Raw genomic sequence first — 27,406 nt, forward strand, 5'->3', positions numbered from 1 at the left:
TCAGCGTGTAGGTTGAGTCAGTGAAGCAGTCATTCAGAAAACCGGTCAGTCAGTCACTCGTGTGCGTGCGTGTGTTGTCTATAGGCGGATTCGCATCAGTAGAACAAGGATCTCCATTCATTCAGCCCATTCACAGTTCCACATGCCTGACTAGTACTGTACTGTTCACCTCTTAAGCCACCCAGCAGACACCAGACATGACCACCAACCGGTCAACTGGTCCAGTGCGTAAGAAGGCCACAGACACGACCACCTGCTGGACGCGCTGCACACAGAGTGCTTTAAGGACAACAACAAAGAGAGAGCACAGCATCACCGCTCACATGTTTGGACTGCTAAAATCCACCAACAATCAAAATCCCTCTATTTAAAACACAATAACAATATGTAGGAGGGTTAGAGGGTTACAGTTTCAGTTATGTAATCTCGTCGTGCCCTCTTGAGAATATCCCCACAATGCTCATTGATTAAAATGCACTTACTTGCCTTAAGCCTTTGCTCTTCAAGGGAGCTGGGGACCATTGACAAATGTCTTCCACCAAAAATAGATGAAGATTAAAATGCACACTGTTTCACATTGCATTTGGTGGATTTTCTGTGCACAATTTGGATGGAACAATTATTGGAAACAGGACACAGGAAGCAAAATATTCATTGGCTGATGCAAAGTAGTGTTTTTGGATGCAGGTTAGATGACTCATAGAAGGAGCTTCATCGGGTCCTGCACTGATTAAATTATAAATGAATTATGTACAAAATGGTTTTCAAATTCCAAAAAAGCTCCACTTTTAAGCTGAATCAACTAATATAACTTCACATTTTAACACTGCAGCAGACCCTCGAACAAGTACAGACACTCTTCCTGTTAAGCAGCAGCTGTGTTGTACAGGTAAAGAGCAGTGGTTTGCACAGTGTTGCTGACAGGAATATCAGAAGTAATGCTGGATTTCCTCCTGCTCCGCCTCTGCTCCTCCCAGTGTGAGGAGACATCCCACAGGAGATGTGTGGTCTGAAGCTTCCTGTTGATAATTACAGTCTGTTCAAAGAGAAAAACACTAACAGAGGTGAAGCAGCCTCAAAAACATTCCTGGTAGTGATGAGAAGCTGGACATGAGTCTCTTAATGGCTCACTCTCTCTCAGGAAGAGGATTCACACAGACGACCCTCCTGCCCGACATCTCCGAGCACTAAAACAAGATGGACTGTGGCTCCTGAGACACTGCTTCAAATATAGTTGTATGCTTTCTGATTCATGTGACAGCATAACTACAGGTTGACCTGTAGTGTGTGACGGTCTAGAGTAGTCATTCCACACTAGTGAGTAAGAAGGGTACGTTAAGGGGATCATTTGCAGATGCTTGGGGAAATAAAGACTGTGTGCATAAAAAATGTCCAAATATATGTTCAAATAGTCAGCTTAAGTTGATAGAAAATGTAATGGACAAATGATAATGAATAAATAGTTGAAATAGTTCCCCAATAAAGGAACAGTTGAGATATTTAGCAGTGACAGACTGCTGAAATCACTGGATTAACAGCTGAAAAAGTAAGATAAAAGTAACCTGTAGGTGAATTAAAGAAATGGCTAAAAGTATTAGGTTATTAAGCAGTTAGCTAAATACTTAAGTTAGCTAAAAGTAATTAATAATCGATGAAATAGTAAGCTAGAGATTTAAAATAGTAAGATGACAGTTAAAAATAAACCGTTGAGATGTAAGTAAACAGTAAATGCCAAAAGGTCTAACCAGATTGCTAAAGTAGTGTTTAATTAATGGTTTAAATAGTTAGATAAAAGTAATGAATAAATATTATTATAAAGCATAAAATACTTAATAAGGAGTTAAAATAGTTAGCAGAATAGAAGCTGGCAGAAAGAATCAGTAAATGGGGCGGCCGTGGCTCAGTGGTAGAGTCGGTCGCCTCTCCATCCGAAGGTTGGAGGTTCGATCCCTAAATGCTACAGTCACATGTCATGTCCTTGGGCAAGACACTGAACCCCAAGTGGCTCCCGGTATGAATGGGCATAGATGCTGATCACTTAGGCCTTTGACATCAGTGTGTGAATGGGTGGATGTGACATGTAGTGTAACAGCGCTTTGAGGGGTCAGGAGACTAGAAAAACGTGATATAAGAACAGTCCCTTTACCATTTAACAGCTTTCTAGAGGTAAAAACCAAACACCAGAAGTACTGTAGTCAGCAAAATTAATGGATAACTCTAGATTTCTTGTTGGGAATTAATCAATCCATCCATGCATCCATTCAACCAAAGAATTAATGGATACACAGTAATGTAGTTATCTAAAATTTTGGATAAACAACTTATATCCTTGGCTAACAGACAGGGTTCTGATGGTACGTCTTATTAAAAAGGTCGAATAACAGCACTATAGTGAAAGTAATTAACAGTAAACATGTCTCTCGATATTACTGCTACACCGCGGTTGACCAAGTCTGGGCTAGCAAAGTCTTACTTCTGGAGAAATCCATGACGCATTAAAGAAATGGCCACAGTAGAAAGTCAAACACGTACAAAGGCCTCTCAGATGGCCTGGGCATGTTGCTACAGGGAACTGGTGAGAAGGTGAAATAGCAACCAGGAGGCCCAGTTTGAAACCTTATATGACACAAAGGCACAAAGACAACAGGTTATTGTTCTTATAAAGGTCGATGTAGAAAGCACACCATCATTGGTTATCTTAATACCACCATCCCATTCCAAGTATGAGGCATAAGAGGAGAAAAAACAGGGACAATCCTTTCGTCACTTCCAATCTGCAAACACTACAGTTTCCTTCATTACTCATTCAGTAAGAAAATGTCCTGGAGGTTCAGACAGGAAGGGAAACATCCATGATAACAACCAGCAACCTTTCTACATCTTCACCAGCTGCTTTTCATTCTATCAAATCTCCACACGCACGACACAACAGCAAGGAAAAAACACGGGCTATCAGCCATTCAGCAACACAGTCTGCAAATCATATACCTTATAATTACCTCGCAGTCAAAGCGTATGTAACAACAGCAGACACATATTCTGTTTAAGCTAGTCTAAACAGAGCCAACAGTTGAACTTGTTGTGAACAAACATCTGTCAGATCAGCTGACACTACAGGATAACTACTGACGGGAGGAATTCCTGGCATCCCCCTGCTGACTGACCTGGAAAAGACAAGACAAATCAAATACTCGGGTCCCCGGAGCCTCCACACAGGCCAGACAATAACGGGGTGAACGAGGCTTACAAGGAGCTGTAACATCAGCTGTTTCCTAATACCTACAGCTCCACGATGGGTTACAATGAGGACAGACATCACATGTGGTTACAGTCACAGAGGGACAAAGAGTATGTCGATTTGGAGGGTTATGTCTCGGTCAAACAGCGAAACTATTGAAATGTTACACAATCCCTAAGGTTCGGGTATGACACACGAGGGGAATGCTGGAGTAATTCTGATGAAACATCACATAGTTTCTTTTCTGGAGAAAAAGGGCACGGCATTGAACTCAGGTCAACGTACTCCTACCTTAAACCTTCCTAACCCCCCATCTGTGGTCAGTTTTCACTTGGACGGGCTCATTCTATACTTCATTAATATTTGACTCATTAACTGCTCCGTCCTTTTAAGATACTGTTGACTTGACTACTGCTAGCTAGCTTTAGCTTTTGGATGTTTAAAATTCCAGGTTTAATACGGCAGATTAAATTCCCAATCCAACTGATAAAATAGGAGTCAGGGTCAAACATAGGTTGGCTTAATTTAGATTACACAGACCACCAACATCTGCACATACGTACAGGCTGCATCAGAACGAGCTGTCTGCATTCCTGAGTCTTTGTGTTTGCGTGCTTCCTTGGAGTGGGAAGACAGAAAAATCCCTGGAATTTCATGGAAAGGATGCAGGAGGCAGGAGTGTAAGATTCCCATTCACCTTGAGGCTACCCAGCCTGAAGGTCGGCTGTGCTAGTGACCTACTGTACCTCACAAACATGTTCGCAAACCTACCCAAAACAAGGTCTTCAAGGTCTGGATGTCTTTCACGTGAACCTCTTATCTTGACAAGCAGAGACGCTCAATGCTGTCCTGTTCTGATACACGACGGTGATGTATCTGAGCCCTTCACCAAACCCAAACCAACCAGAATCACAAGAGCTCAGTGAAACAGTAGCGGGGTTTACATGCACACTTTTAAACCGATTATAATCAGAATATTAGGCTCCATGTAAACCCAGCTAATGCTTTATAGGTTGGTATTATCAATGATATGCATGTCATCTACTACCACAACTTATACGAGTATGGCAGCCGCGAGTCGGACCTGCAGTTGTGGCAGGAAAACTCCCAAGCAGGGGTATGTCTTATTGTCTGAGTATCTGGTATCTAACAGTGAGAGCACACATTGCTATATTTCATTCAACAGGATTGCTCTTTGTTATGTCAATTGTACAGAGATTCAAGCATGTAGCCTGTATTTATGCTGTCGTCTGTTTGCATGTGTATGTGCACAGCGGCAGTACAGCCTCCAAACCCATCCTACTTTCCCCTTCTGCTCTAAAGTGGGTAAGACATAAGAGCAAAAGCATCAATGCATTTTGGATAAAGTCATCATTAATATCATGTTTTGCTTTTTATGATACTGTATGAAACTTGTGACATATGCAGACAAACAAACCACTCTACTGCTAGACTGGAGGGCACATAGTCCAAGGTATTTTGCCTGTTTTCTCCCTTTCATCTTTATTCGATGGATGATGGAAAATGGGTCCTAACAACAAAACATGGACTCTTCCAACCGGCCTCAAATCCAAGAGACTCATCTGAGTCCCTGGTCAAAGCTCATCCCAATCTGACGGTGTTAACAGAGCACAATTAAAGGCCACATAATTACAGTAGGCACTTCAACACAGCCAAACCAGTAATGTTCTCTTCCAGGAATTCCAGGGATGGGTGTGACTGTTCACTAAAAGTAGTCATGGATGTGCCTGGTTTACAAAGCGGCCCCTATAATTACCCAGCTTGACAGCCTCCGGGTTCTGGGTCAGGGTACGGGGTGCATGAGTACTAGTGTATCATCATGTTGTGATTTTAGTTTTGATGATCAATATCTGCTTTTAGAACAGATAAAACTGAAAGCAAAGAACAAGACCGCCATATTTAAGCATCTTTACAGACTGAATTGTAACAGTTTTCTGATGGCTTAGAAAACAGGTCTGAACTCCAGTGACCTCACAGATCATTTAACCAAATATGACTTTTATCTGGAGGAGTGGCTGTTTCAAACCCTTGCTTCACCGTGTGCCCCCACTATGACTGTATAGCCATGTATAACACCATCTAAAAATAGGACCTGACACAGCCAAGTCAAGCACGGGCCATGCATGTTTATCTTGGTAAACAAAGAACAAAGTTTTATTCCTGCCAAACAGACACATTAAACTACTGTGTAAGAGTGGGTGTCTACTCAGTTAGTACATGCTGATAGAGTTAATCAAAGCAGACATGAGCAGGAGTCCCTGTGCTTCCTTAAGCTCAAAGCACTGGGTCACACGAGGGGACAACATGACCTCTCCGCTGGAGCCGGGACTTTGAATCGCTCTGATCAGAACACCTCCACCCTCTCCCCTGTTGCCTTACATAATGCATACAGCACATACTGTCGCTAGTGTAACCTCCGCTGCTCCTTTATGTGGCTGCGATGTATGGGTCAGCATGTACTGTACTACTGTACAGGTCCCAATATAATCCCACTTAAGAGATTCCATTTTATTTTTTCTTGTCCCTGTTTTTTCTCCTCTTATGCCTCATACTTGGAATGGGATGGTGGTATTAAGATAACCAATGATGGTGTGCTGTCTACATCGACCTTTATAAGAACAATAACCTGTTGTCTTTGTGCCTTTGTGTCATATAAGGTTTCAAACTGGGCTGCTGGTTGCTATTTCACCTTCTCACCAGTACCCTGTAGCAACATGCCCAGGCCATCTGAGAGGCCTTTGTACGTGTCTGGCTTTCTACTGTGGCCATTTCTTTAATGAGTCATAGATTTCTCCAGAAGTAAGACTTTGCTAGCTCAGCTTCTCCAACATTTTTCTGATTTCTGCATTTTCCAAGCACAATTTGTCATAAAAAACACTAGTCGTGTGATGGACAAATGTAGGTTCAATACTTACAATACTTACTTACTAAAAACAACCTGTATCTTTTTAAATCTAAGACAATATTGCAGTATTCTTAAGCAAAGAACGCGCTTGAATACACACTTCCCTTTCACGGTTTGTGATTATGTATAATAGGGCTCTGTACCCTACAGGTCCGGTTGTCATGCAATGCGTGTATGAGGAGGTAAAGCCGTGCACTTGTTTTATAGCCGCCTCACTTCAAACTCAAAGAAACAACATCAGAACCTACTGAAACACTGTATCATCTGATTTGAACGGATATGAATTGCTTCAACCTTGTAGAACAACAAAGCTTTAGCACCAACTCTCACTGCCTCAGTACATCACAACACCATTCATTCCTTTCCTCCCTCTCTTCATTTCCCCGTTCAGTCTTTCAATACCTTTCTTCATCTCAGTTATTCCGTCCTTTCATCCTTCTATCATTTCTAAATAACACAGCACCACTGTGGAGAACACGGCGCAGTTAGACTACTTGTAGCTGAATCTAAAGCCTCTGGTCCACATCCAATCACTCACATGTATAATGACTTTTCTGAGTTTCTGGAGGCACACCAGCAACCCCTGGCTGCAATGTTTTCTCCCTCTATCATTTGATGTTGATGATTTGATGTTATTGGTAGAAGAAAGATATGTCAAAAAAATGTTCAACTGTATAAAAACTCCATATTTAGGCATTGAGCTACCGTGCACACACACACAGCGCATACCAATGAGAGTTAAACAAGCGCTAGTTCCCTTCTCTCACTTACTGCGTTGTCTTTTTAGAATAGCTTGCTAATGATAAGCAGTTACCACAGAGCTTTAGAGAATGCTGTTAACTCATAAGCACAACAGCAGAAATGCTCCCCCTGTTACAAACTACATCAGTGTGTTATAATACATTTCAGAACTTGGAGATGAGCTGCAGTTTATTAGTCTATTCTGCGAGTCTGTAAATATTATATCTACAGTGTTCGCTGAATGTGTTTGGGCATCTAAGACATCCAGAGGTTATTGTCTCTCAAGCACTGCAATCAACATATATAGTTAATACATAAAACTTAACTACTCCTTACTACTAGCCAATATGGTGCCTCCTTCCCATAATGCAACAGTCTTTAAAAAGGTATAATAAGTAGGATTCAGGAGGTGCTATTGTGGTTCCCTGAGCCAATCATAGCGTATAGGTGAGCCTGGGAGTGGTTCAAATTAGCAACTGGGCAACAGGTAGGTGCCTCAAACCAGGTAGGACAAGCTAACTGGCGGTTAGCATGCCAGCACAAAAGTAACCGGTGGATTGCATGCTAGCGCAAAGGAAACCGTGATGCTGTCGGTGTTAGCTCGGCAGGGTGAACGTGTTCTAGCACGAGAGAGTGAGAGCGAGCTTCTGGTGACGAAGAGCGCAGGAGGGGGGGCCCAGTTTGAATGTGTTGTTGACAAAAAGCAAGAAACAATCCTACTTATTATACCTTTGAATAAAGCTTCAATTCTCAGTGGTGGCTTTCTAATTTGAGTTTGTAGTAATGTGGCACCACTTTCCATCACTTTGCCCTAATGTTATTAAGTGGTGATTGAGCCCTACACCTAAAGATGACATCTGAACTCCACATGATCTAAGTCACTGTCACAGAAGAAAAAAAAGAAAGTGAGAATATACAGTACTTGACTTTTGGTTGTTTTTAAAATGTGCAGGGACAATGTGGAGTTGAAAGGATGCTCTGGATCTGGAGATATTAGTTCAACAAAGTCACAAGCCAACACTGACTTTCTTATCAATGCACGTCCATTCAAGCTTTCTTCATTCTTACTCATGCTGGGAGAAAGAAGTTTTAAGGTCAGCACAAAACCCCAAAAAAACACCAGTGATGTAGAGAGAGAAAAAGGCCAGTTCACATTAAGAAAATACATGTTTAAAAATGGATTCAGATTTAGCACTAGAGAAGCACTGAGTAAATAAACACTGGATCTACCACGTCCAAAAGCAACCAGAAAACAGGAGCGGGAGGGGGGACTGGGACTGACTCCACAACTCGCTAACTCGAACCGTGTTGAACTATCCTCAGCTCACTCTCTCTGTCTCTCCCTCTCCCTCACATACACACACACACTGACACTGAAGTGTGTTTTCCTGCTAGACAGCTGACAGTGTGTCGCCTACATGTCAGCTCACACGAACAGTTTCAAAGATGCCACGGCGATGTATTCAGCATTTTAACTCAAAGGATGACAGCACTACTAGTTTCTGCAAAAACAGAGTAAACAGAATCCGATAAACAGGGATTTGTTGCATCACCCTCGTTTGATTAACCCAATCAACAACATCTGTTAGTTTCATGTTAGCTTGAATAGCACAGGGGATGCTGCTGATATGAAGGCTTAACCACAAAGAAGACTCTGCTGATTCTGTATTTTTCTAAAAGGCAAACACTGATATTGAAGATTAAGGATTAAAAAAAATAATGTTGCAGCAATGCTTTTTAGTATTTTAGCATACATTCACATTTGTTTATTTATTAATGATGTAGACATGAAAATCTATGTAGCCTATATTATAAATAAAAACTGACGGGAAAAGCGCCCAAAAACTCTTTTTTGTTCTTTTTGTTTACGCTTTATTTCAGACTGTATCAGCACCAGCTATGATTTGAGCTGTTGTAAATGTGCCTTAAACTGACAATCTCGAAGATTTCAGTTGCGTTCACTTGGGCGCCCCCTAATGGCGATAAATGGTAATTGCGGGAGGACACTTCTCAATTTAACCAGACGTCTACGGTTGGCTCCCTTTGTCACGGCTGTAACTCTTGATTTTCCTCGCTGACGGTCTCTTTCATTTTTAGACTGTTGTCCTGGTGGTGGGGATACCCGTGTGTTTTTTTTCTTTTATGATACTACAACTAGACGTTGCTAAAGTCCTACAAGGCTTCAAGTATAAGTACACTACTTTTCCTAACACTGTACTTAAGCTAATTGGACCAAAGATGTTTTGTTAAACAGGACACAAAAACACATTATACAATCACGAAAATATTTACAGTTTGCACACATGCACAATATTTTTGTCTTTAAACACCTTAGTAAAAAAACACATTCATTCATGGTGGTCCATTGTCTCATCAGGATAATGTGTCGGCTAATTGAGCAAACACAGACATGTCAAGTATTGTGAATTAATTTAGCGGAAGATTGAGCAACAACCCTGAAGACAATCCTTGTAGTTTAATGTGTAATCCCTTCAGCCAAGGGTTAACAAAAGACAAAAAATTCCTTCCAGTAAATCCCAGAAGACCTACTTTGTACTTTAATGATGTGCTTTCATCTCCTCAGACCATACAAAGCACCGGAAAAACATCCCCCATGCTGCTCAATGTGTGAGCGTGTGTGCGGGTTGCTGTGCTGGATAGAGAGTGAGACCGTGTGTTTGCTCCCAGCATGCACGGACATGGTTCCTCTTTAGAAGAAGCCTGTGAGTTATGAACGAGACAAAACACCCAAACCAGATTCCAAAAAACAAATGAGGGAAGTAAACATGGGAGAATGTGGCCCCCACCACCACCACGGCTAAAAAACACTCGACTTTCCCAGAGAAGCAGACGGGCTTTGAACCCGCTTTTCTCTGTAACAGTTTTATGAATGAGTTCAGGCTGAAAGCATGCCCTTTATATAGCCTCACTGAAAACAGGGCTAGCACTTTTCCCTTCCGTCATTTATTGATCTGATGAATGGCAGACCAGGTCTGGTAATAACACGCCTGTGGATACAAAGTTGACTGTCATGCCAGAACAGCAGACAGCTTGTGAGCAAGGCACACATTCAAACAATAGATCCCGGGTTAGATTACTGAAGCCCGATCAGGGCGTTAACAGACGAGACAAACAAAAACCATCATATGGTTCTCAATGGTGAGAGCGTTTGCTGTTCCTGGTTCAAATCAGGTCAACACAAGATTGAAAGTACAGATAGTAGGATTATTAGAGTAGTTATATAGAGTCTAGCAAACAAGTACACTTCAGATGTCTTTGTCCCCAACTGTTGAGCCCTGCACACATCTATGGCCGGAGATATACCTGCTTTTAACTACGTGTTCGTGTGGCGATGATAGCTGCCCTGCGTTCGCTGCGTCTGTTTGGAGAATCGGCTCCAACGTCGGCAAAAGTAATGCTACACAGTCACAAGACGCAGTATGGACATGAACAGTGGGGGCAGTGTGGAGGCCGGGGGATGTGACAGCGTCAACACAGCAGTGAAAGAAAGTTTTGAAGACAAACTGATAAACCAAGCTAGTAATTATCCAGATCAATACGATGTGTCAAAGCCACTGCACAGCAACAATCCTGCGGTGACAGATATGTTCCATTTTAGAAGTTGCGGGGAAACCTGCAAAACTAAATGGAAACGAGTCGGGACCGTTACATCCGAGCACGGAGGAAAATGTTGGTTAGTTGCATGAACTGGCTACAGAGTTTTGTCAGTCACCGGGCCACTGAGAATTCAGAATTAACATAATAGTAACGTTCTTGAGTGTTGCCAAGTCTGTTGTTTACATCTCACACATACAGTAGGTGCATGACGCAGAACATGAATGCAAGGTTAAAAAACAAGTCTATCTCCGTCAAACTGCTGCTTTCCAGGTGGCTAGTCATGTGCACAAAGAGAATCAGACAAAATGTACTTATTTTTACACTTGGTGATTTATCAGAAACTGAAAAGGATAGTAAAACTTGAGAGGGACATCAGGCTATATTTCAAAGAAAAGAAACCTACAATAACCAATTTGCTACCGTTACACAACAGCTAAAGTTAGCTGAAGTTTTTAAACTATAGTCTGTGGAAACATCTTGAACATGTCATTTACTGCAGCATGACCCTAATATACACCACCAGTCAAAAGTTTGGACACACTTTCCCATTCACTTGTATGAGAAAATGTGTCCAAACTTTTGACTGGTAGTGCATCAATTAGCTAAAAACAACAGAACAGCAAGTCCTTCTCCACACAGCAGCCCGTCCCTGCAGGTTCATACCAAAGGAATAACAAAGGCTCTAAAGGGTTAAATCTCTGCAGATATAAAAGGTACTGTACGCTGTTGTAGAAAATAAAATGAGTCTGGTGTTTGTACGAGCAAAAGCTGCAGTCCAGGAATTCTTGTCAGTTCAGAGTCTTACGATGGAGCATTACTAACACTTCTTGTGTTCTTTATCTATTTCTTATTGAAATATGTAAGTATCTGAGTTCATAAACTTTAAGATTAAGTACTGAATAAAACTAAGAGCTGTTAAATGTTTACATTTTTCAAACATGTTTCCCTTGCTGAACCGTAAATGTACCAAACAGTGACCCAGAAATGGCTTTCTTTAACTGTTGCAGCCCTGTTATACCCAGCCTCTGATCTGCAGGTACTGGAGCCACAAAACAACAACTTGAGGAAATGAACACTGTTCAGTCGGCCAGCTCGACTACTCAAACTATCGGCCTTCCTCGCTTTAATGAAGCCTGCCTTTACTGCCACCAGACTCCTCCAATAAAGCGCCTAATAAAGAGCACAACAATGCAGTCTCTGCAGTGAGAGCAGCAGAGCTCATGTTGTTTCAGATCACTGCTGTTTTAAAGGCAGCGGCAGCAGCCAGTGATGGCCCATTTGCCCTGGCTGACAAACTCCCTCTGGAGCCAAGTTGATTGCTTGTGCATCTTCACAGGGTCATTCTCTACTTCTTCTATATTTAGTCTGCTTAAACTGACTTAACAAAACATGTCAGACTTTTGGAGAGGACGATGCCAACTGAACACAAACAAATTAGTCATGCCTAAAAGTGTCCCATCTGTCTAGTTAGTCAGTAGCAACACAGCCTACATTCATTCGCCTCAGAGACCTAACTTGTCTCTCCCATTTCTTACGTTATAAGAAATTAACTTCTTTTCAAACAGACACTTTAACTGAGCTGGCAGCAGTTTTTCTACCGCAACGAGGAGCAGGGGTCTGTGGGTACATCTGTGTGTTGACTGTTAGGCTCTGACATTATACAACAGCAAACAAGAGGGATATGGTAGACGACGCAGTAACAGTAGTAACTGCTGTAGTCTTAGAAGTAGTAATAGTAGTAACAATAGTAGTTACACTAGTAGCAGCAGATGGTTTAGCGGTTGAGGCAGTAGTAAGAGAAACACTAGTAGCAGCAGCTGTTGCTCTACGACTGCTTATAGAAGTTCTAGCAAAGGCCTTTAGCATTAGTTGTTGGCTATTTAAAAAGAATATCCAAATCTATTTCCTGTCCTTCCTCGCCCTCTGCTCTCTGAAAAACAACATGTTTGAGTGTAGACTCAACAGAGCGCAGACAGAAACATTAACTTTTATCAGGACGAACTCTGGTACAGGTTTCTGTACAGCCATGTTACACTTGACCTCCTTATGACTGTCTGGTGACAAAATGCCTTAAAGTCACATTTCATCATTAGTATTATCAAGTACAAGTGAGATTTCTTAACAAACTAACCTGAATTCTATTGTGGCCTTTAGTCTGGGACGTGACAACCTTTGAGCTTGAGTATCAACATGACCAACAATATTAGTCTCACACAATTCGGTGTATAAGAAGCACTTTTAATACATTTTCTACGATCTAAAAAGTGGGCAGCGTTCTATATACCGGTGCGTCCAATGTACCAGTACCAAATGCAGATAGAAGTATTTTAAGGTGTTATGGTATTTTATGCAGAAGATGGTGCTATAATCTAGCTAAAGCTTTGTCACAGACATGCGCCATCATGATCGCCAGTGCAGCCGCCAACCTCACAACAACAGCAAACCATCAAAACCCAGAAAGGAATTAATGTTAATACTTTGTGAATATTTACCTGAATAACACAACATCAACTAAATGTTGTCATTTACAGATACAGGTAATGCGCCTTAAAGTCTGTGAGTCCGTGAGCATGTGAGCGTGGAGATTGGGATTTAGCCGATCAACGTTACCATAGGCTGAGCTCAAGTAGCGCACCGGTAGCTAGCAGGATTACAAACTCACCCCTGTTTTCTGCATGACTTGTTCTGTACAAAAAAAGTATTATATTAAAATATTGCTGCATATAAAAAAAACATACACTTATACAATATAAGTGTTTTATCTGTAATAGGCCTATATTGGTAGAACAATATGTCAGTCTGAATTTACTGTAAATATTACATAGATTAACTTTATCCTAAACTCTAGTTGCTGGGAAAGCTACCAAGATAGCTTATTTGACACAGAGTTTTAGAGATTGATTATCATAGAAATGTCCTCCTGTCCTGATAAAATGTTTGCGCTCTGAGTCAAAGCAGCACAGCTGCAGGATGTTGTTGAGTCTATGGTGAGACAGGAGGGGAGACAGGTGGCCTTCTTGCATGTGCAGACACAACTGTAGATAGAGCTTCTGGTGGATTCACTGGGTCACCATCAGAATATATGATGACTGGTTAAATTATCTGGACTGATATTGTGTCTAACTACTAGATGAGTAACACCACCCTTTTATAACATGAGTCTCATGCCCTCTGGCACAGAGGGACAAAGAGTAGAGTAAAGGTATACATTGTATTGTCGACTCTCTACAGTGTTTCCTTGCTGACGAGAGAAATTAGTTCAGCTCCTCCACCTGACACCCCCTCCATCCATCCAACATGTCTTCCTCCGACATATTCCACCTCCTGTTTTCTTCTCCTGCATGCCCACGCTCTGCCACTCTAACAACCCACAAAGCCGGCCAGGTGTGTGTGCGTATGTCACACATATTTGCATCTCCGTATAAATCTGTTTACATTTGCGTGTGCCTGCATCTCTCCGTCCGAGTGTGTTTAACGATTGTGCGTCTATGTGTGTATGTACATGTATGCAGTCCAGGCCAGTGCTGCGACAGTTCCATGTCACAAGACTGAAAACATCAACATGCTGAGTCTGCAGCAAGGCGCCAGTCACCAGGGAAACAATTCAGCCAGACACACACTCAGTCAGCCAAAACACATCGTCTGAAACGCACCAGCAAAACAACACTGCAGTCGTAAACACAAAATTAAAGGGCGACTTCACACTCATCGTGCCTGGAGTAGTTTAATTAAACTCTGAGGCATTTATGTCTCTAATTCTGTTTGTTTAGGCACATGAGAGTATTCAATTGAACTTTCATTGCACCTAATAAACGCCACAAGACACCTGAATATATAAGACACCTTCAGAGAGGAATGCAGAGGACTGCATGACGTCAGGTAACCACCCTAAAATACATGTTTTTTTACACAGGCAAAGTTGCAGTCTCAACCGGCACCTCTGTTAAGCTCTTAAGGTTTTCTTAAAGGTCTTTTTGAGAGGGATTGTTTGAGATCATTATCAATAGTCATTGTAATACCTACAATAGATGGCAGGACACTCTTTAGCCGCTTTCCCACTGGTCCAAAAACCTGCTAACACCTGCTAACACCCAGCTTTTTTGCTTAGTGGGAAAGGCTACAATCGGCATTCAGACCCGGGTCAAATGACTCTGCAGTAGGCCCGGGTATTTATGACCTCGGCTCCAATCAGCATTGATGGGAACACATAACCTGTGTCGACACGCTAATCCCCACCCCTTTCTGATAAACAGACTGAATGAGTAATAGATACAATAAAGACCTAACCACCGTAACATCTTCACTGTTTACTAACCCTGTTTCCGACGCGTTTGTGACACCAGGCGGTGACGCAGCAGAAAAGAGACTGACAGGAGTATACTTCACTGGCAATGGGAAAAGAGACAATCGGCATTTATAAGCAGGTCTTCCCGGGTCTGAAAAACCTGCGTCAACGCGTTAATTATGGTGGAAAAGGGGTATTTGATAAAACAGCCCAGAAAAAAACAAGCATGCAACGTCTTTGAAAAGAATTTCAGTCTGATCTAGCGTTGGCACTATCCCACCCAAACAGCTGATCTGGCAGCTTCACTCAGAAAAATTTGGTGGCAACTACAAAGGTAGCTAGCATAAAGGCAAAAAAACAAAGCAATTTAGCTGTTTAGAAATAATTTAGATTCAGGAATGACAACTCGGTACAAGCACTGCCACTGTGGTAAACATGCTAAACAGCAGGTGCGAACAGATATAGGAACTGTAAGTTATTGCTAATATGCTCATTTCAGTATGAGCATGTCATATCATCGTTATATTCCAAATTCTCCTCATATCATGCAGGCCTAGTGTGCAGCATGTCTAGGTATATGGAAGGTGTACAGTTGAGGAAAATGCAATGCCAAAGAGGGCAAGGTGAAGCGGTTAAATAATTCAAATATAGCTGATTTAACTGATACCAGTTTTTTTTTTAAGGTGGGGCTTTTATTTAGTAGCTAAGATTTGTTTAGCTGCAAACCCCGACCACAGCGGTACATAGCTTATCTTCCGTGTCGGTACTCTGGCTGCTTCTCCAAACAGAGGCTGAGCTGACCACTTGCCACTGTAGGTCATGTCTATTGATAAGAAACTCATACCTCCTGACTGAAGAATTTACCAACTGTCGCTCTATCTTGGATAAACACCCGAGATATATTACAGCAAAGATATGCAGACACGTCAACCATGCATAACAACATCCCCTGCTTTCCTCCGTCTTGCAGTCAAGACACAACAGCTAAAGCCGTTTAAGTGACAGGTAGCAGGCCGCAGCTGAAGGCACAGAGTGTTTATTACACTCCCAAACACACATGTACACAAATCAGGCCAAAGGCTAGACTGCCTGCATGATCTATTTGCAAATCAAATCCCAGATGAGCTATCGCGTGACGGCCAGCTTACCTTTCTGGCAGTGATTGGAGTTCCAGCAGCGGTAGTTGTAGTTGTTGTTGAAAATGGTCTTCCTGCACTGAGGGTTGTTCTCCATGATGCCTGGACACACATCGCTGCACTCCTTGGACTGCTTGTTCCCTGCGATGTAGTTATTGAACTCTGCGTCCATGATGAGGGACCAGTCTATGGAGTCCAGGTAGCACAGCTCTGGGTTCTTCTCAATACGGATGGCGCCGCGGGTGATGTTCCTCAGGTTGAACAGGCCGATGTCCTTCAGGCTGGTCATCTCAAAGATCACCAGGGCGTAGTTGTAGAAGAGCTTCTGACCGCGTATGACAGTGAGGTTGGGGAAGAGGGCGCTCAGACTGTCCAGGCCGGACACCCTGAATAGCAGCAGGTAGTCGGTGATCATGGTCAGCTTGGGGAAGCTGAGCGAGCGGAAGACTTCCTGGTTGATGTTGTTGTTGTTTTTGTCACCGATGAGGAGGATCTGCAAGTAGCCCTCCACCACGGTGCAGTTCTCCAGACGCCTGAATTCACTGATGTCGTTGCCGATGTCGATGCTGGGTCCACAGACTGCAGAGGGGAAACAAAAAGAGACAGTGAGGGGTCTTTATCCTTAATCAATGGTAACTTAAATATGTAACATCTTTTTCTCTTTTCTTTGTTTTTATTCGCTGTAACCATTCTTTGATCAAAACTGTTTCATCATAATACACAGCCCCGCCTCTTCAAAATAACTATTACACAAGCATGTTCTGACAAATGATCTGCATATTTCATCTTTTATTCACACACTCTTCACAATAAATCGCTGTTAAACGTAACAATATGCAAAACAATGTCCTCCATCCTGAAATAGTGGTATTTATATAAAGATGTTTATCCAATACATATCTTCAATATTGACAGTACACTTGAGCTGTGCCGTTGTTGACAGAACATGTTTGCCTTGCAGTTTTCATTTTCAATGCCAACCTAACCTGGTGTGACAGAGCAAACACTTGACTCAGGTGCTATTCAAGCTCAGGTTAACAGTGCAATAAAGTTTACATTGCTCTGCCTTCAGGCTATCGCTGCTATTGTTTCCACTTAATATCACCCCAGATTCTTTGTTTAGTCTGCTTTAACAAGCTTTCATATACAATGACATCAAAGGCATAGAAACTATCCTTTCATATAAGACATCCATAAAACATGTTCATACTGTCATTTGATCAAAAGAGTCAGAAAACAACTTGTTCAACAAAAGACTGAATGAATCATGACAGTTTCAAAAGTGCAATTGCAACATCATCACCATGCTAAAATGCTCACAATGAAAATGCTAATGTTTAGCAGGTATAATATTTACGTTTAAGAATGCTAACATGAATGCTAACATTTGCTAATCATCACTTAACCCAAAGTACAGTTGAGGCTTGTGGGGAGGTGAATAGCTTTGCAGATATTTACTCATTAAAGTAATTTTCATTTAAATAAATGTCTGTTAAGTCACTAACTATCCCCCAATGAGGTCACACAATAATGACTGAGTCTATGGCCCACTGATGAAAGCCTTTACATTTGCAGTATTATGGACTGGCTGTCTCCGGCGACTTTGCCAGAGAAAAATCACAAGCGGCGCCCAGTTAGTGACGCGTTTTCCATCAGCCAGCAGTGGTTGGTCTGCCAGAGAGGGTAGGCAGAGCTAAGCGGCTGCTTTTCCGGTCTCTGCAAGTGTCGCGAGGAAACAGTAATCTACTGTGGCTGAACAAACAAAGAAAAGATCGATGACTACAGATACAACTTCAACAATAAGTGAAAATCCAAAGAAAAAGAAACAAATTGGACGCTCAGATGAAGGCAAACTGTCTAAAAAGGAAAGCAACCGTCAGCGAGGAAAATCAAGAGTTACAACCGGAGCCAACCGTGGACGTCACACATGCAGCACTGTCTAGATATCTGGGAAGTGTGCTCCCGCTATTACCGTCTACCACCATAGGTGATGCCCACGAGAATGAGGATAAGATAAATTCTGACCCGTTGATGGAGCTCAATAAAGAAGCTGAGAAATCCTCAGTTAGTATAATTCATACATAAATCTCTCGCTAAATTTCACAATATCCCTTTTTACACTGCGGTTCTGCCGCAGCGCCGTAACAAAGATCCGCTGTCATGCTGCCTTAGTCATTTTACTTTGGACCAAGCAATGGCGGTGTAAAGCCGCCGAAGTGTGTGTTTTTACAGCATTCTGGCGTTGCAGAAGCAAAATGTGTGCAGGTTGTTAACAAACACAGCGTGCTTCACATATACACACACAAGGCGCTGTTCCTCCCTACTGCTCCTACACTGACGCCGTTTCGCCAACTACGCACCACGATTCCACCTCTGTGCGTTTTAAATAGAAGACAAAGCGTAACAGAGGCGTAATTATCCCGCCTTGAACTGGTAGTGTATAAAGGGCTAACGTATCCAATAATCATGAAGACATTTATCTCGAAACTTAAACTGTCATTTCTGATTTTGGCACTAGAAAAAGAGTCGAGGGATCACCAAAGTCAGACAGACACATCTCCTGGGAGCCACGGATGGGAGTAACACTTTTTATACCAATCCATCAAGTAGGTGTTTAGGGGACCATGAATGTCTGTGTAAAATGTCAAAGCAAAGATACTGTATTTCAGTTTAGACCAAATCAGTAGACCCACAAACAAACAGATTGTTATGACCATCCCCAGAGCCCTGCTGCTAACAGGGCTAAAAACAGCAGCTGTAACCGCAGTGTAGCGCCCCCTACGGGAAAAGTATCAACCTGTGGCGGTCTTTGCATACTCTGTAATCTTGTGAATTGAAGGATTATCTTTGGCAGAAGTGAAAATGTCTGGGCCTTTGATCAAACGACAGACAACAAAGGACAGTTGTCTGGCCTTTGATGTGAACAAATTGTAAAAACATGTATTTATGCTGTTTTATGTTCAATTTAAAACAGATTTGTTTACATTTGTTTTGTTTTTAACCTCTTGAGTGCGTCTTTGTTCTTGTTACTAAGACAGTCAGTGAACTCTGGATCTGTTTAGACAAACAAATGGGCTACAGTGAACACAAACCAAACAACTACAAAGCAGAGTATATAAAAAAGGCACTGCTCTCAGTTCTGGGAAGAGTCTGAACCCACATCAGGAAAACTTTTGGTAAAGGCCTGATGGTGATGGTCGGTAATGATAAGTGGAGTGTTTGCCTTTCCAACTTTTCCTCCCACCTGTGTGCTATTCTCTAAACAATACTTAGCCTGAAGCCCCAGCAGCACCCACAGAAACATGGAGGCCATTATCGCACATCACTGCGAGGAGGATTTAGACTTCAAAAGCTGGAGGGCAGTGAGTCATGGAAAACTCACACCGACCAGCTAACAGGTTGTCACACACACTACTACTTTAATGCTGGTCTATAAAGTTTTACTGTAGGAACGTGACGCAGGGAGGTTTGGGGAAGGCAATGCAGACCCAGCAGATAATTAATCGTTTTCTTAATTACAACTTTTCATAACTTAACATTTGATGCTGGTGTTGCAGGTTTAATGAGGCAAAATAAAGATAATCTTTTATTAATGGATTGTTCTAAAAGCAACACCTGGAGCTACAGCAACATTTCCACACTGGATCACAACACAGAGCTGTACACATGATTCAAGATTATTCGTTATTGTGTAATAGAAAATAACCTTTGAAGTATGCTTCATACACACTGAGTATATGTGTCCATGACAGTGGTCCCAATAAAAACGTGTGGTTCCTCAAAACATATGTGGTGTTTCTTCACAAAACAAACTTCTCCTAAAACAAACCTTCATTTCCAAAAGAACACAGTGGACCTTTCTGCTGCCATCTAACGTTTTCCCAAACGCCCAAACATGGTTTGATGGCGCAACAAAACTAACCAAAGTATTGGAAACAGATTAAAAAATACAAACAACTAACACCACTTAATAATCAAAGTGTTGTGATTTTGGGGTACTGGTTTAGTTCAGCTTGCAGAGCAGGCGCCCCATGTACAGAGGCTACAGTTCTCAACGCACTAGGTGTGCTGATCATTTGGTGCATGTCATCCCCCGCGCTCTACTCCCCACATTTCCTGTCTCTCTTCAGCTGTCCTATCTAATAAAGGCAAAAAGCAAAAAAAAAAAGTTCTGATTTTAGCTTTAACTATTACAAAATAATATTTTATAAAACTTTATTCAAAAGTTAAATAATTGCTTTGGTCAACACTTGATCCAAATGACAAAGAAAGTCCTCTTATCGACATGTAAATAAGATCACCTGTGACTTATTATCATCAACATTATATCTAACAAATTAGCATGTTTTAGTCACGTAGCTTAATGGCTGTAAACATAAACACTAAACGCCAGCTCAGGAGTCAAACAGCAAGAGCTGCTGCTATGATTGTATGACACTACCTTTAAACAAGCTTACTTGGTAAGACAAGTAAAACATTGAGTATGCAACAGTAGTAATCATCAGTTAGGAAGGTAAAAGTCCCATTAAGTTTATGCAAACTTGTGTGTACTCTTTCGTTTAGGGACAAAAAAAAGACATTTTCATTACTATATTTCTCCAAATAATTAAATAAATGCCGTTCTAAACTTGTAAACTTGATCAACCATAAAAGTTAGATTTGGTGAAGTTTGCATTGATTGTGAACGCTGCATGTCTTACATCGACAAATATAACAATTAGCGGTTATGTAGGCCATGCTGTTTGGTAATAAAAACATTTAAATGATATCTTCCTTTAATTTCTTTGTAGTGTATATTGTAGTTACAGAAATTCAGTGTAATTCTGCTCTGCTGACCAGCTCTCAAACTTAAAAAACATAGCCTGATAGATGTGTTAAAAGTTGAGCCCAGCTGTCGTGCAGTTCACGAGAGGCAGAAAGTTTCCTATCCCCATTTGTTTCACACACACACACAATGATGCAGGTCAAACCAGCATCTCCTGAAATGGGACTTTAAATTCCTGATGTCACAGCAGTCTGAGAGTACAGCAAAGAGAAAGGGAAGCACATTCCCTCTTTTTCATCTGCTACATCGTAAGCAAGAATACTGGATGTATAATTTAATATCATTTAACATCTTAAAAACTAAATATTAAAAAACAAACATGTAGAACACGACGCAGCAAGTGAAGGTGGCAGCACTACATGCTGACAAGTCAATACCAGGAAACACAGTGTCCGCTGATGTCTGTTCACTTCATGGACTTTAGATAATGACTGCAAACAGCAATGTATGTGTCTGTCATGATTATACTGACCTAAATAACAATTCTACCAACAACAAATTGAACTTGTATATACTTAATTCCCTTTACCTTACTTTTATTTAAGAAAATGTTATTTGCATCACTGATAGGACTCAGCTTTTAAGTGAGCAATAAACACTCCTAAATAAGGTAATCATAATTCCTAAAGTTTGGCTCTATCAGTAAAGGATAAATAAACACATTATTTAAAGATCAAAGCTATTTAGACAGCTTTGAAAGTCACTTATGTAAGGAAATTACCATAATCAACTCATCTTGAGTGTTTTCCATCATGATCCTTGTCCTATTTGTACCTATAGAAACTGGCAAGAGGCACCAATAAAAAAAGGGTGGATGGATATAAATCTCTCCACCAAAAACCAGAAGTTTGGCCCATTTGTACAAAATTAATTAAAAAAACATCTCATACAAGTTTAAGACTTTCCCATAATCACTCTCCCAAAAAGGCATGCATCACCACAGTAAACTCTGCAGACAACAAATGTATCCAGTGTAAAACTTTCCCATGGCTGACCTCCGTAAACCCCACTTTCACACAAGTTTCAAAGCACACTGCAGCTGTGGCTCATAGCGTATCAATGCTCTGCTAAAATTTGTATAATTGGGGATAATTTCACATAAAATAGAGCGCTAAGAACTGTGAGCTTTTCAGCCAAGCTGCTGAGAGTTTAAGTCTTCTCTAGAGAGGACGACAGAGCCTTTGGTGAGCCATTATAAAATGCCTTTGGTGTGATTTAAGGCAGGCAGTGTGCTGGTATGGCGGTTATGTCTTTCTCTGTAATCTACTTGTCAGTGCACACTGTCAGCAGCCCTCAGCAAGCTGCATACCTGTTAATACAATCCCAACACCCGGGCCTGTAAAAAAAAAAAAAAAAAGACACACTGCCTGGTGACGTTACATCACCACAGCCTCGACGCTTCACCCTCTGTGGCCTCTCTGCAACGCCAGCATGGCCGTCTTTCATGGGAACTGCTTCTGACCACGCTCGTCCTGGACATACTAAACAACTTTTCCTGATCGTAATGTACATCCTGTGTGAAACGTGAAAACACAAATAGCAGGTGTTGCAGCCTAATAACTCCCCCCTCCCTCTCCTCCTCCGACACTGACACATTTTAAACAGCTGAGTACACAAGCCTATCTGTGCAGCTTTGATGAGCCTCCAGATCACATATTTACTTTTGATAACCTTTTTCCCAGCTGGCTGCAGCACCCAGACTATCCGCAGACAATCAGAGGAAATCCACTAGAAGCCCCATAAGACGAGAAATAGGAAGCAATATGCCCTCTAAGCTGGTGCTTCATACACTGCCACTAGACTGCAGCAAGTCTGTTTACTCCTCATTTCCATCCTGTTAGTGACAGAGCGCCCGAGGGGGAACGTATTCATAAATACTTTTCCACATGAGAGGCAAGGTGAGAAGAAATGTGCTGGGAAGCTTTTGCAAAAGATCACTCTCCACAGATAAAACTTGTTTGGTTCACCTGAAAGGCAGTGTGTGCAGCAACAGAGCTGAACCTGGTTAACCCAAGGCTACCAGCTACTCTTTAGTCCCATGTTACTGATACAGTAAACCAGCAGGAATGCTCAGAGTTTAGCCACACAAGGCACCTTTACACAGCTCCACAGCGGAGTGAGAATAAATGTAGGATTTCGATGGGAGAACCTCTCGGCTCCCAGGTTTGTCCTGTGACCACTGGGGCTAACAGTAAACCCCATGACACACAGTTCACAAGCTCCTCACTCTTTCCAATCAACAGAACTTAGTCTGTTTTGCTTGCGAATGTACTTTGGCTTGGTCTATTTTAAAACCCAGACCCTGGTTCAAGCCCCCAACCCACCCCTCCCCAACATGTCATGATGAATGGGATGAATCAGGAAGCCTAGTTTACAGTGTAGCTGGAGACATGGAAAAATTTAATGTGGCAGCACATAAAAAGAAATTCTGAATAAATAAAGAAGCTAAAATTCATTAAAATTGAAGGTTTACAAGCCAACAGAGGCCATGAGGTTCACCATGCTGCCGTACAGTATAGACGGCAGAAAGCCTCCTTGCTCTGAACCATCTGTGCGGTACCATCTTGTGCTTCTAAAACATTCTTTCAGAAAGAAGTACAGTTTACTTCTATGGATCATCAGGGGATTACCATCCACAACACAAGCCCTTTGTGGCTCCCCTCATTTGCCTGATGGCAGGATGTTCCTGCACCTGATCAACACACTGAAGCTTCAGCAGTCTGAGACTCATGACAACATGTCCAAGGTCAAGGTATGCCCAGGTTTGTTTTATAACGGAGAATAAATTACTGTTTGCTGACAAAGTAAAGCGTGGTGGCACCTTTAGATTAATAGAGTTCACTGCTGCGGTTTATGTCAATATCAAGGGAGTGTTATTAAAACACAGACACACAAAAGAAAGCCTAAAACTAATGAGTAAGACCGTGTGATGTTCACTCAGGTGAATAAGTCCATGTTGTCTCATAATAAATCGTTAGAGGTGAATCAAATGTGGCAATGCTTTTCTATACACTAGTATTAATGTGGCGGTTATGTTTGTGTGTTCAAGCTGAACTCTCTGACTCTACCAGGCTGTGAACCAACACATCTTCACTTCACTGACAAAAGCTTCCTGTAACCTTCACTAAAATAAAATTCACAAGTGTGTCTATGTATGTTTGTTTATCTACATCACAGTTTGTCGTACTTTTTCTTACTTCAGTCTGAAAATATCTCATTATTGGACCCAGAAGAAGACAAGCCGAGCTAAGCTTAACAACCTACCTTTTAATTACTCACATCCTATTTCTGTTTGTGGTTTTCTGCAGGGATCACAGATACCTTCCACTCTTTGTTGATTCTAATTCACCACTTTGTGACTCACAGTTGACAATGTGGTGTGTATATATAACTTGACAGACTTTCTCCACTGGCTGAGTCACAGTAATGTATTTATCAACACACTTCTACTGAGTCATTCTTGGGGTTTGTTTTAAAAACAAATTGGAATATTACAACCTGGATTTCCATAAAAATATATTAAGCAAAACCAAGGTAACTACACTTATTTGCACTACTTATACTCTGGAATTGTTTCCCCCCCACCATCCGATTCCCTCCCACTATTGACATCTTCAAGAGTCGACTGAAAATACACTTGTACTTACTAGCTTTTAACTGCGCCCCACTAAACTAGTTCAGGTACTGCTCCTGAAGTCTTTACTATGATTTGTCACTATGGTCATCATTGTTATTAATAATGATTATTAGTATTATTGGTGTTAGTAGTAGCAGCACTACTACTATTAGTATTAATATAACTATTATTATTACAATAATGTCTATTACTACTGTTACTATTGCTAGTGTTGATGTTACTACAAATCTTATTTTATTACCTTATCTTTTACTCCTCTATTCTGTGTTTGTTTCATTCTCTGCTGTTGTTTTCCTCTGTGTTTATGCTGTAAAGATCAACTGTGTTGCGTGTAAAGTGCTTTATAAATAAAGTTAATTTGATTTATACAACAACATAACATATTTGCTTTTTCCACCAAGACAATTTCCTCCATATGCATGTACAGTATTACTGTGTAATACACAATTTCCTCAGAGTAGAGATTTTCTAAAGCCACATAACTTACTTAAACTGTGGCTCATTATTAGGGGTGGGCCAAAAATCGATATCGCAATATATCATCGTCTTGACTGGTGTGATACAATTATCATATGGCTTGCAACAAATTGAAAACTGAAACCCAATTGAGGTGAATAGCCTACATGAAATCTGCCTTTCACCTTGTTTGGGGCATTTTGTATTCTTCAGTTAATAAGATCTCGGGATGTATCATGATAAGATTGCTTTGCAATATATCAGTTATCGCAGAATCGCTGTATGTGATATTACATATGTATTTTTTCTCTTGTATAAACATGACCCCTGAATTCTGGTATTTTCGGCATAAATGCTCAGATAAAAAGATGCAAATTGACAGAAAACATTGTTGTCTCTGTCTGCACAGTGCTTTATTGTGCATGCAATGTTTAATGTAAATATTGTGTTCTCAGTGCAACGAAAGCTGGTCTTATTTCCCATATTTAAGCAGCACTGGAGCATGGAAAAAGAGTGTTCCCCGTGTGGAGCAGTGTGGAGCAGCAGTACTTACTCTCTGCGGTGGCGGGCCGGAGGCAGGACGACAGACCCAGCATCAGACCCCAAAACAAGGTCAAGCGGCTCCTTTCCACTCGAGACCTCATTCCTGGATGAGTAAATCCTCCCAAATCCTGTGAATAAATATGTCGAGGGGAGGAAACGTGGGCAAAACCTGGTCAGAATTACTAAAGCGCTGTTTAATCTGCAGCCAGCACCTTGTAGCTGTTAGCCGGCTAATGGAGCTAATAGCTGCTACATGCAGGCTAGCAGCCTCCTCACGTTTACAAGGGGGAGTCCAATCGTGCTCCAATTTCACCGATTTATTCCTCTTGCCAAAAAATATTTATTCATAGTTTTGTTTATCCTTGCAAAAAACAACACCGCACTGAAGTGTAGAAGGAAATCAATGCGGCTAAACTAGCGGCGGGGATTCCTCTGTAATCCGCATCTTCACGCTCCATATCCGGAGGAAAACACGTTCAACGTCCCGCTGCTGGAGGATCCTCCGGAGGTAGAAAACAGCTCAAATACCCTTAAAATTAGGATGAATAAGGCGGTCTAGGGGATAAAAGAACTTATCATATAAATACACACACCCCTTGTGTGAATGAAACGACGTTTCTTTGGAAATATCCAGGATAAAAATCTGGTTTCAGACCGCAGCCTCCTTCTTCTCCTCCTCCTCCTCAGCCGCTCATCATGCACACACGCACCGCGTTGTTGTGGTAGCAGTAATTCACCTTCATTTCAACGGAAAATGGAGGATTTCACCGTATTACTTTGAAATAAGTCGAAACGTTGGTTTAACTAATGCCCTCGGTCGATAGATAGCTGGCCAGGAAGCGCAGTTAGACAGATAAATGTACAGGTACATACACCGTCTCCTTCGATCAGTCTGCAGTCTGCCGTGTTCACTATAAACACGGCGCCGTGCGCAGAGATCGTCTCTGTTTCTGAAGATGAATCACTCTGGCTTCTAGTCTGTGAAAGTGGGCGTCGCTTTGACTGCAGTTTAGCCACCATAGGAGAGCAGTTACCATAGTGACTGGTTTGGTACTCATCACAAGAAAGTCTGTTTTTATCTCTGGTTGTTAACACTATCGTTGAGGGATTAAACTGTACAACAGAGCACTATGTCTCAGTTTCTCATTATCATTTGCGCCAGAGGGAAATTTCACTATGTTCTATTCCAAGCAGAAACTAAGGCAGGGGGTTGTACGGCGGACCTAAATGGTGTAACACTGTTTCCAAAACAAAAATACTTTCCAACTTGACGTTTAAATTTGCGCATGTCTTCGCAAAGTACATCTTCATCATAACATATAAAACGTGTAAACAGAGTGAGACCTCTGTTATTTCTACTCCTCTCTGCTAACCGCCGTAGCCACTCCGTTAACGACGCGGTTTGAATGAAACCCGGGATGCTGATCCAGGATCAGGGTTGTTTTGCTGCTCACGAACACACAGCTGAGGGATTCCGACAAAAAGATCGTGTCTGTCTGGACCACCTGTAATTACTGTCTCTACGCAGTCACAGGTGTGTCTATTTAGGTACAGTGTTATAGTGTCATTCATGTCAGAATATCACAAGTGTCTGTACAAGTCACTGCCTCTATTTATTTACCTACACTAACCCGTGATATATTGTTTTTATATCAAATGATGTTACTATTTGTCTCTGTGTAATGTTATGTAGTAACATTCATATTTCATTTCAACAAACTAAAAAATCATAATACCTCATTGTTCTTAAGCCTCATCCTTTGTAATATTCAATAATAAAGACATCATTTAAAAATATTGTTCACTAAAATAAAACCACTTTAGAGATATGAAATGAGTGGTTGATTCTTACAGAATAAACACGGAACATTTTGGAAAATCCCCTCAAATACATCTCATTATGTAGACATGTTTGTGGAGCTTGGCAGCAAGTCATGCAACAACATTGGGTTTCCTCTGAAAAGACACCGAAATGCTGCCATCTTGAGGGAAGAAGAACAA

The 27,406-nt window shown here is 41.4% G+C and overlaps 1 protein-coding gene across 1 annotated transcript in view; it reads right to left on the reverse strand.

The window, feature by feature from the left end:
• The window catches only part of igf1rb (insulin-like growth factor 1b receptor), a 54,654-nt gene extending 29,139 nt beyond the window's left edge, over positions 1–25,515 (reverse strand). The window contains exons 1-2 of the mRNA XM_069664644.1: positions 25,416–25,515; positions 15,957–16,523 (exon numbers count right to left, since the gene is read on the reverse strand). Of these exons, the coding sequence (XP_069520745.1) occupies positions 15,957–16,523; positions 25,416–25,506 (658 nt within the window). The 5' untranslated portion in view covers positions 25,507–25,515. The remainder of the gene's footprint in view (positions 1–15,956; positions 16,524–25,415) is intronic.
• Positions 25,516–27,406: the final 1,891 nt, after the last annotated feature.

The sequence above is a fragment of the Semicossyphus pulcher genome, unplaced genomic scaffold (genome assembly GCF_022749685.1).
Source record: "Semicossyphus pulcher isolate SPU_LCO1_2020_fin unplaced genomic scaffold, fSemPul1.0.p SCAF_1, whole genome shotgun sequence".
Classification (NCBI taxonomy): Eukaryota; Metazoa; Chordata; class Actinopteri; order Labriformes; family Labridae; genus Semicossyphus; species Semicossyphus pulcher.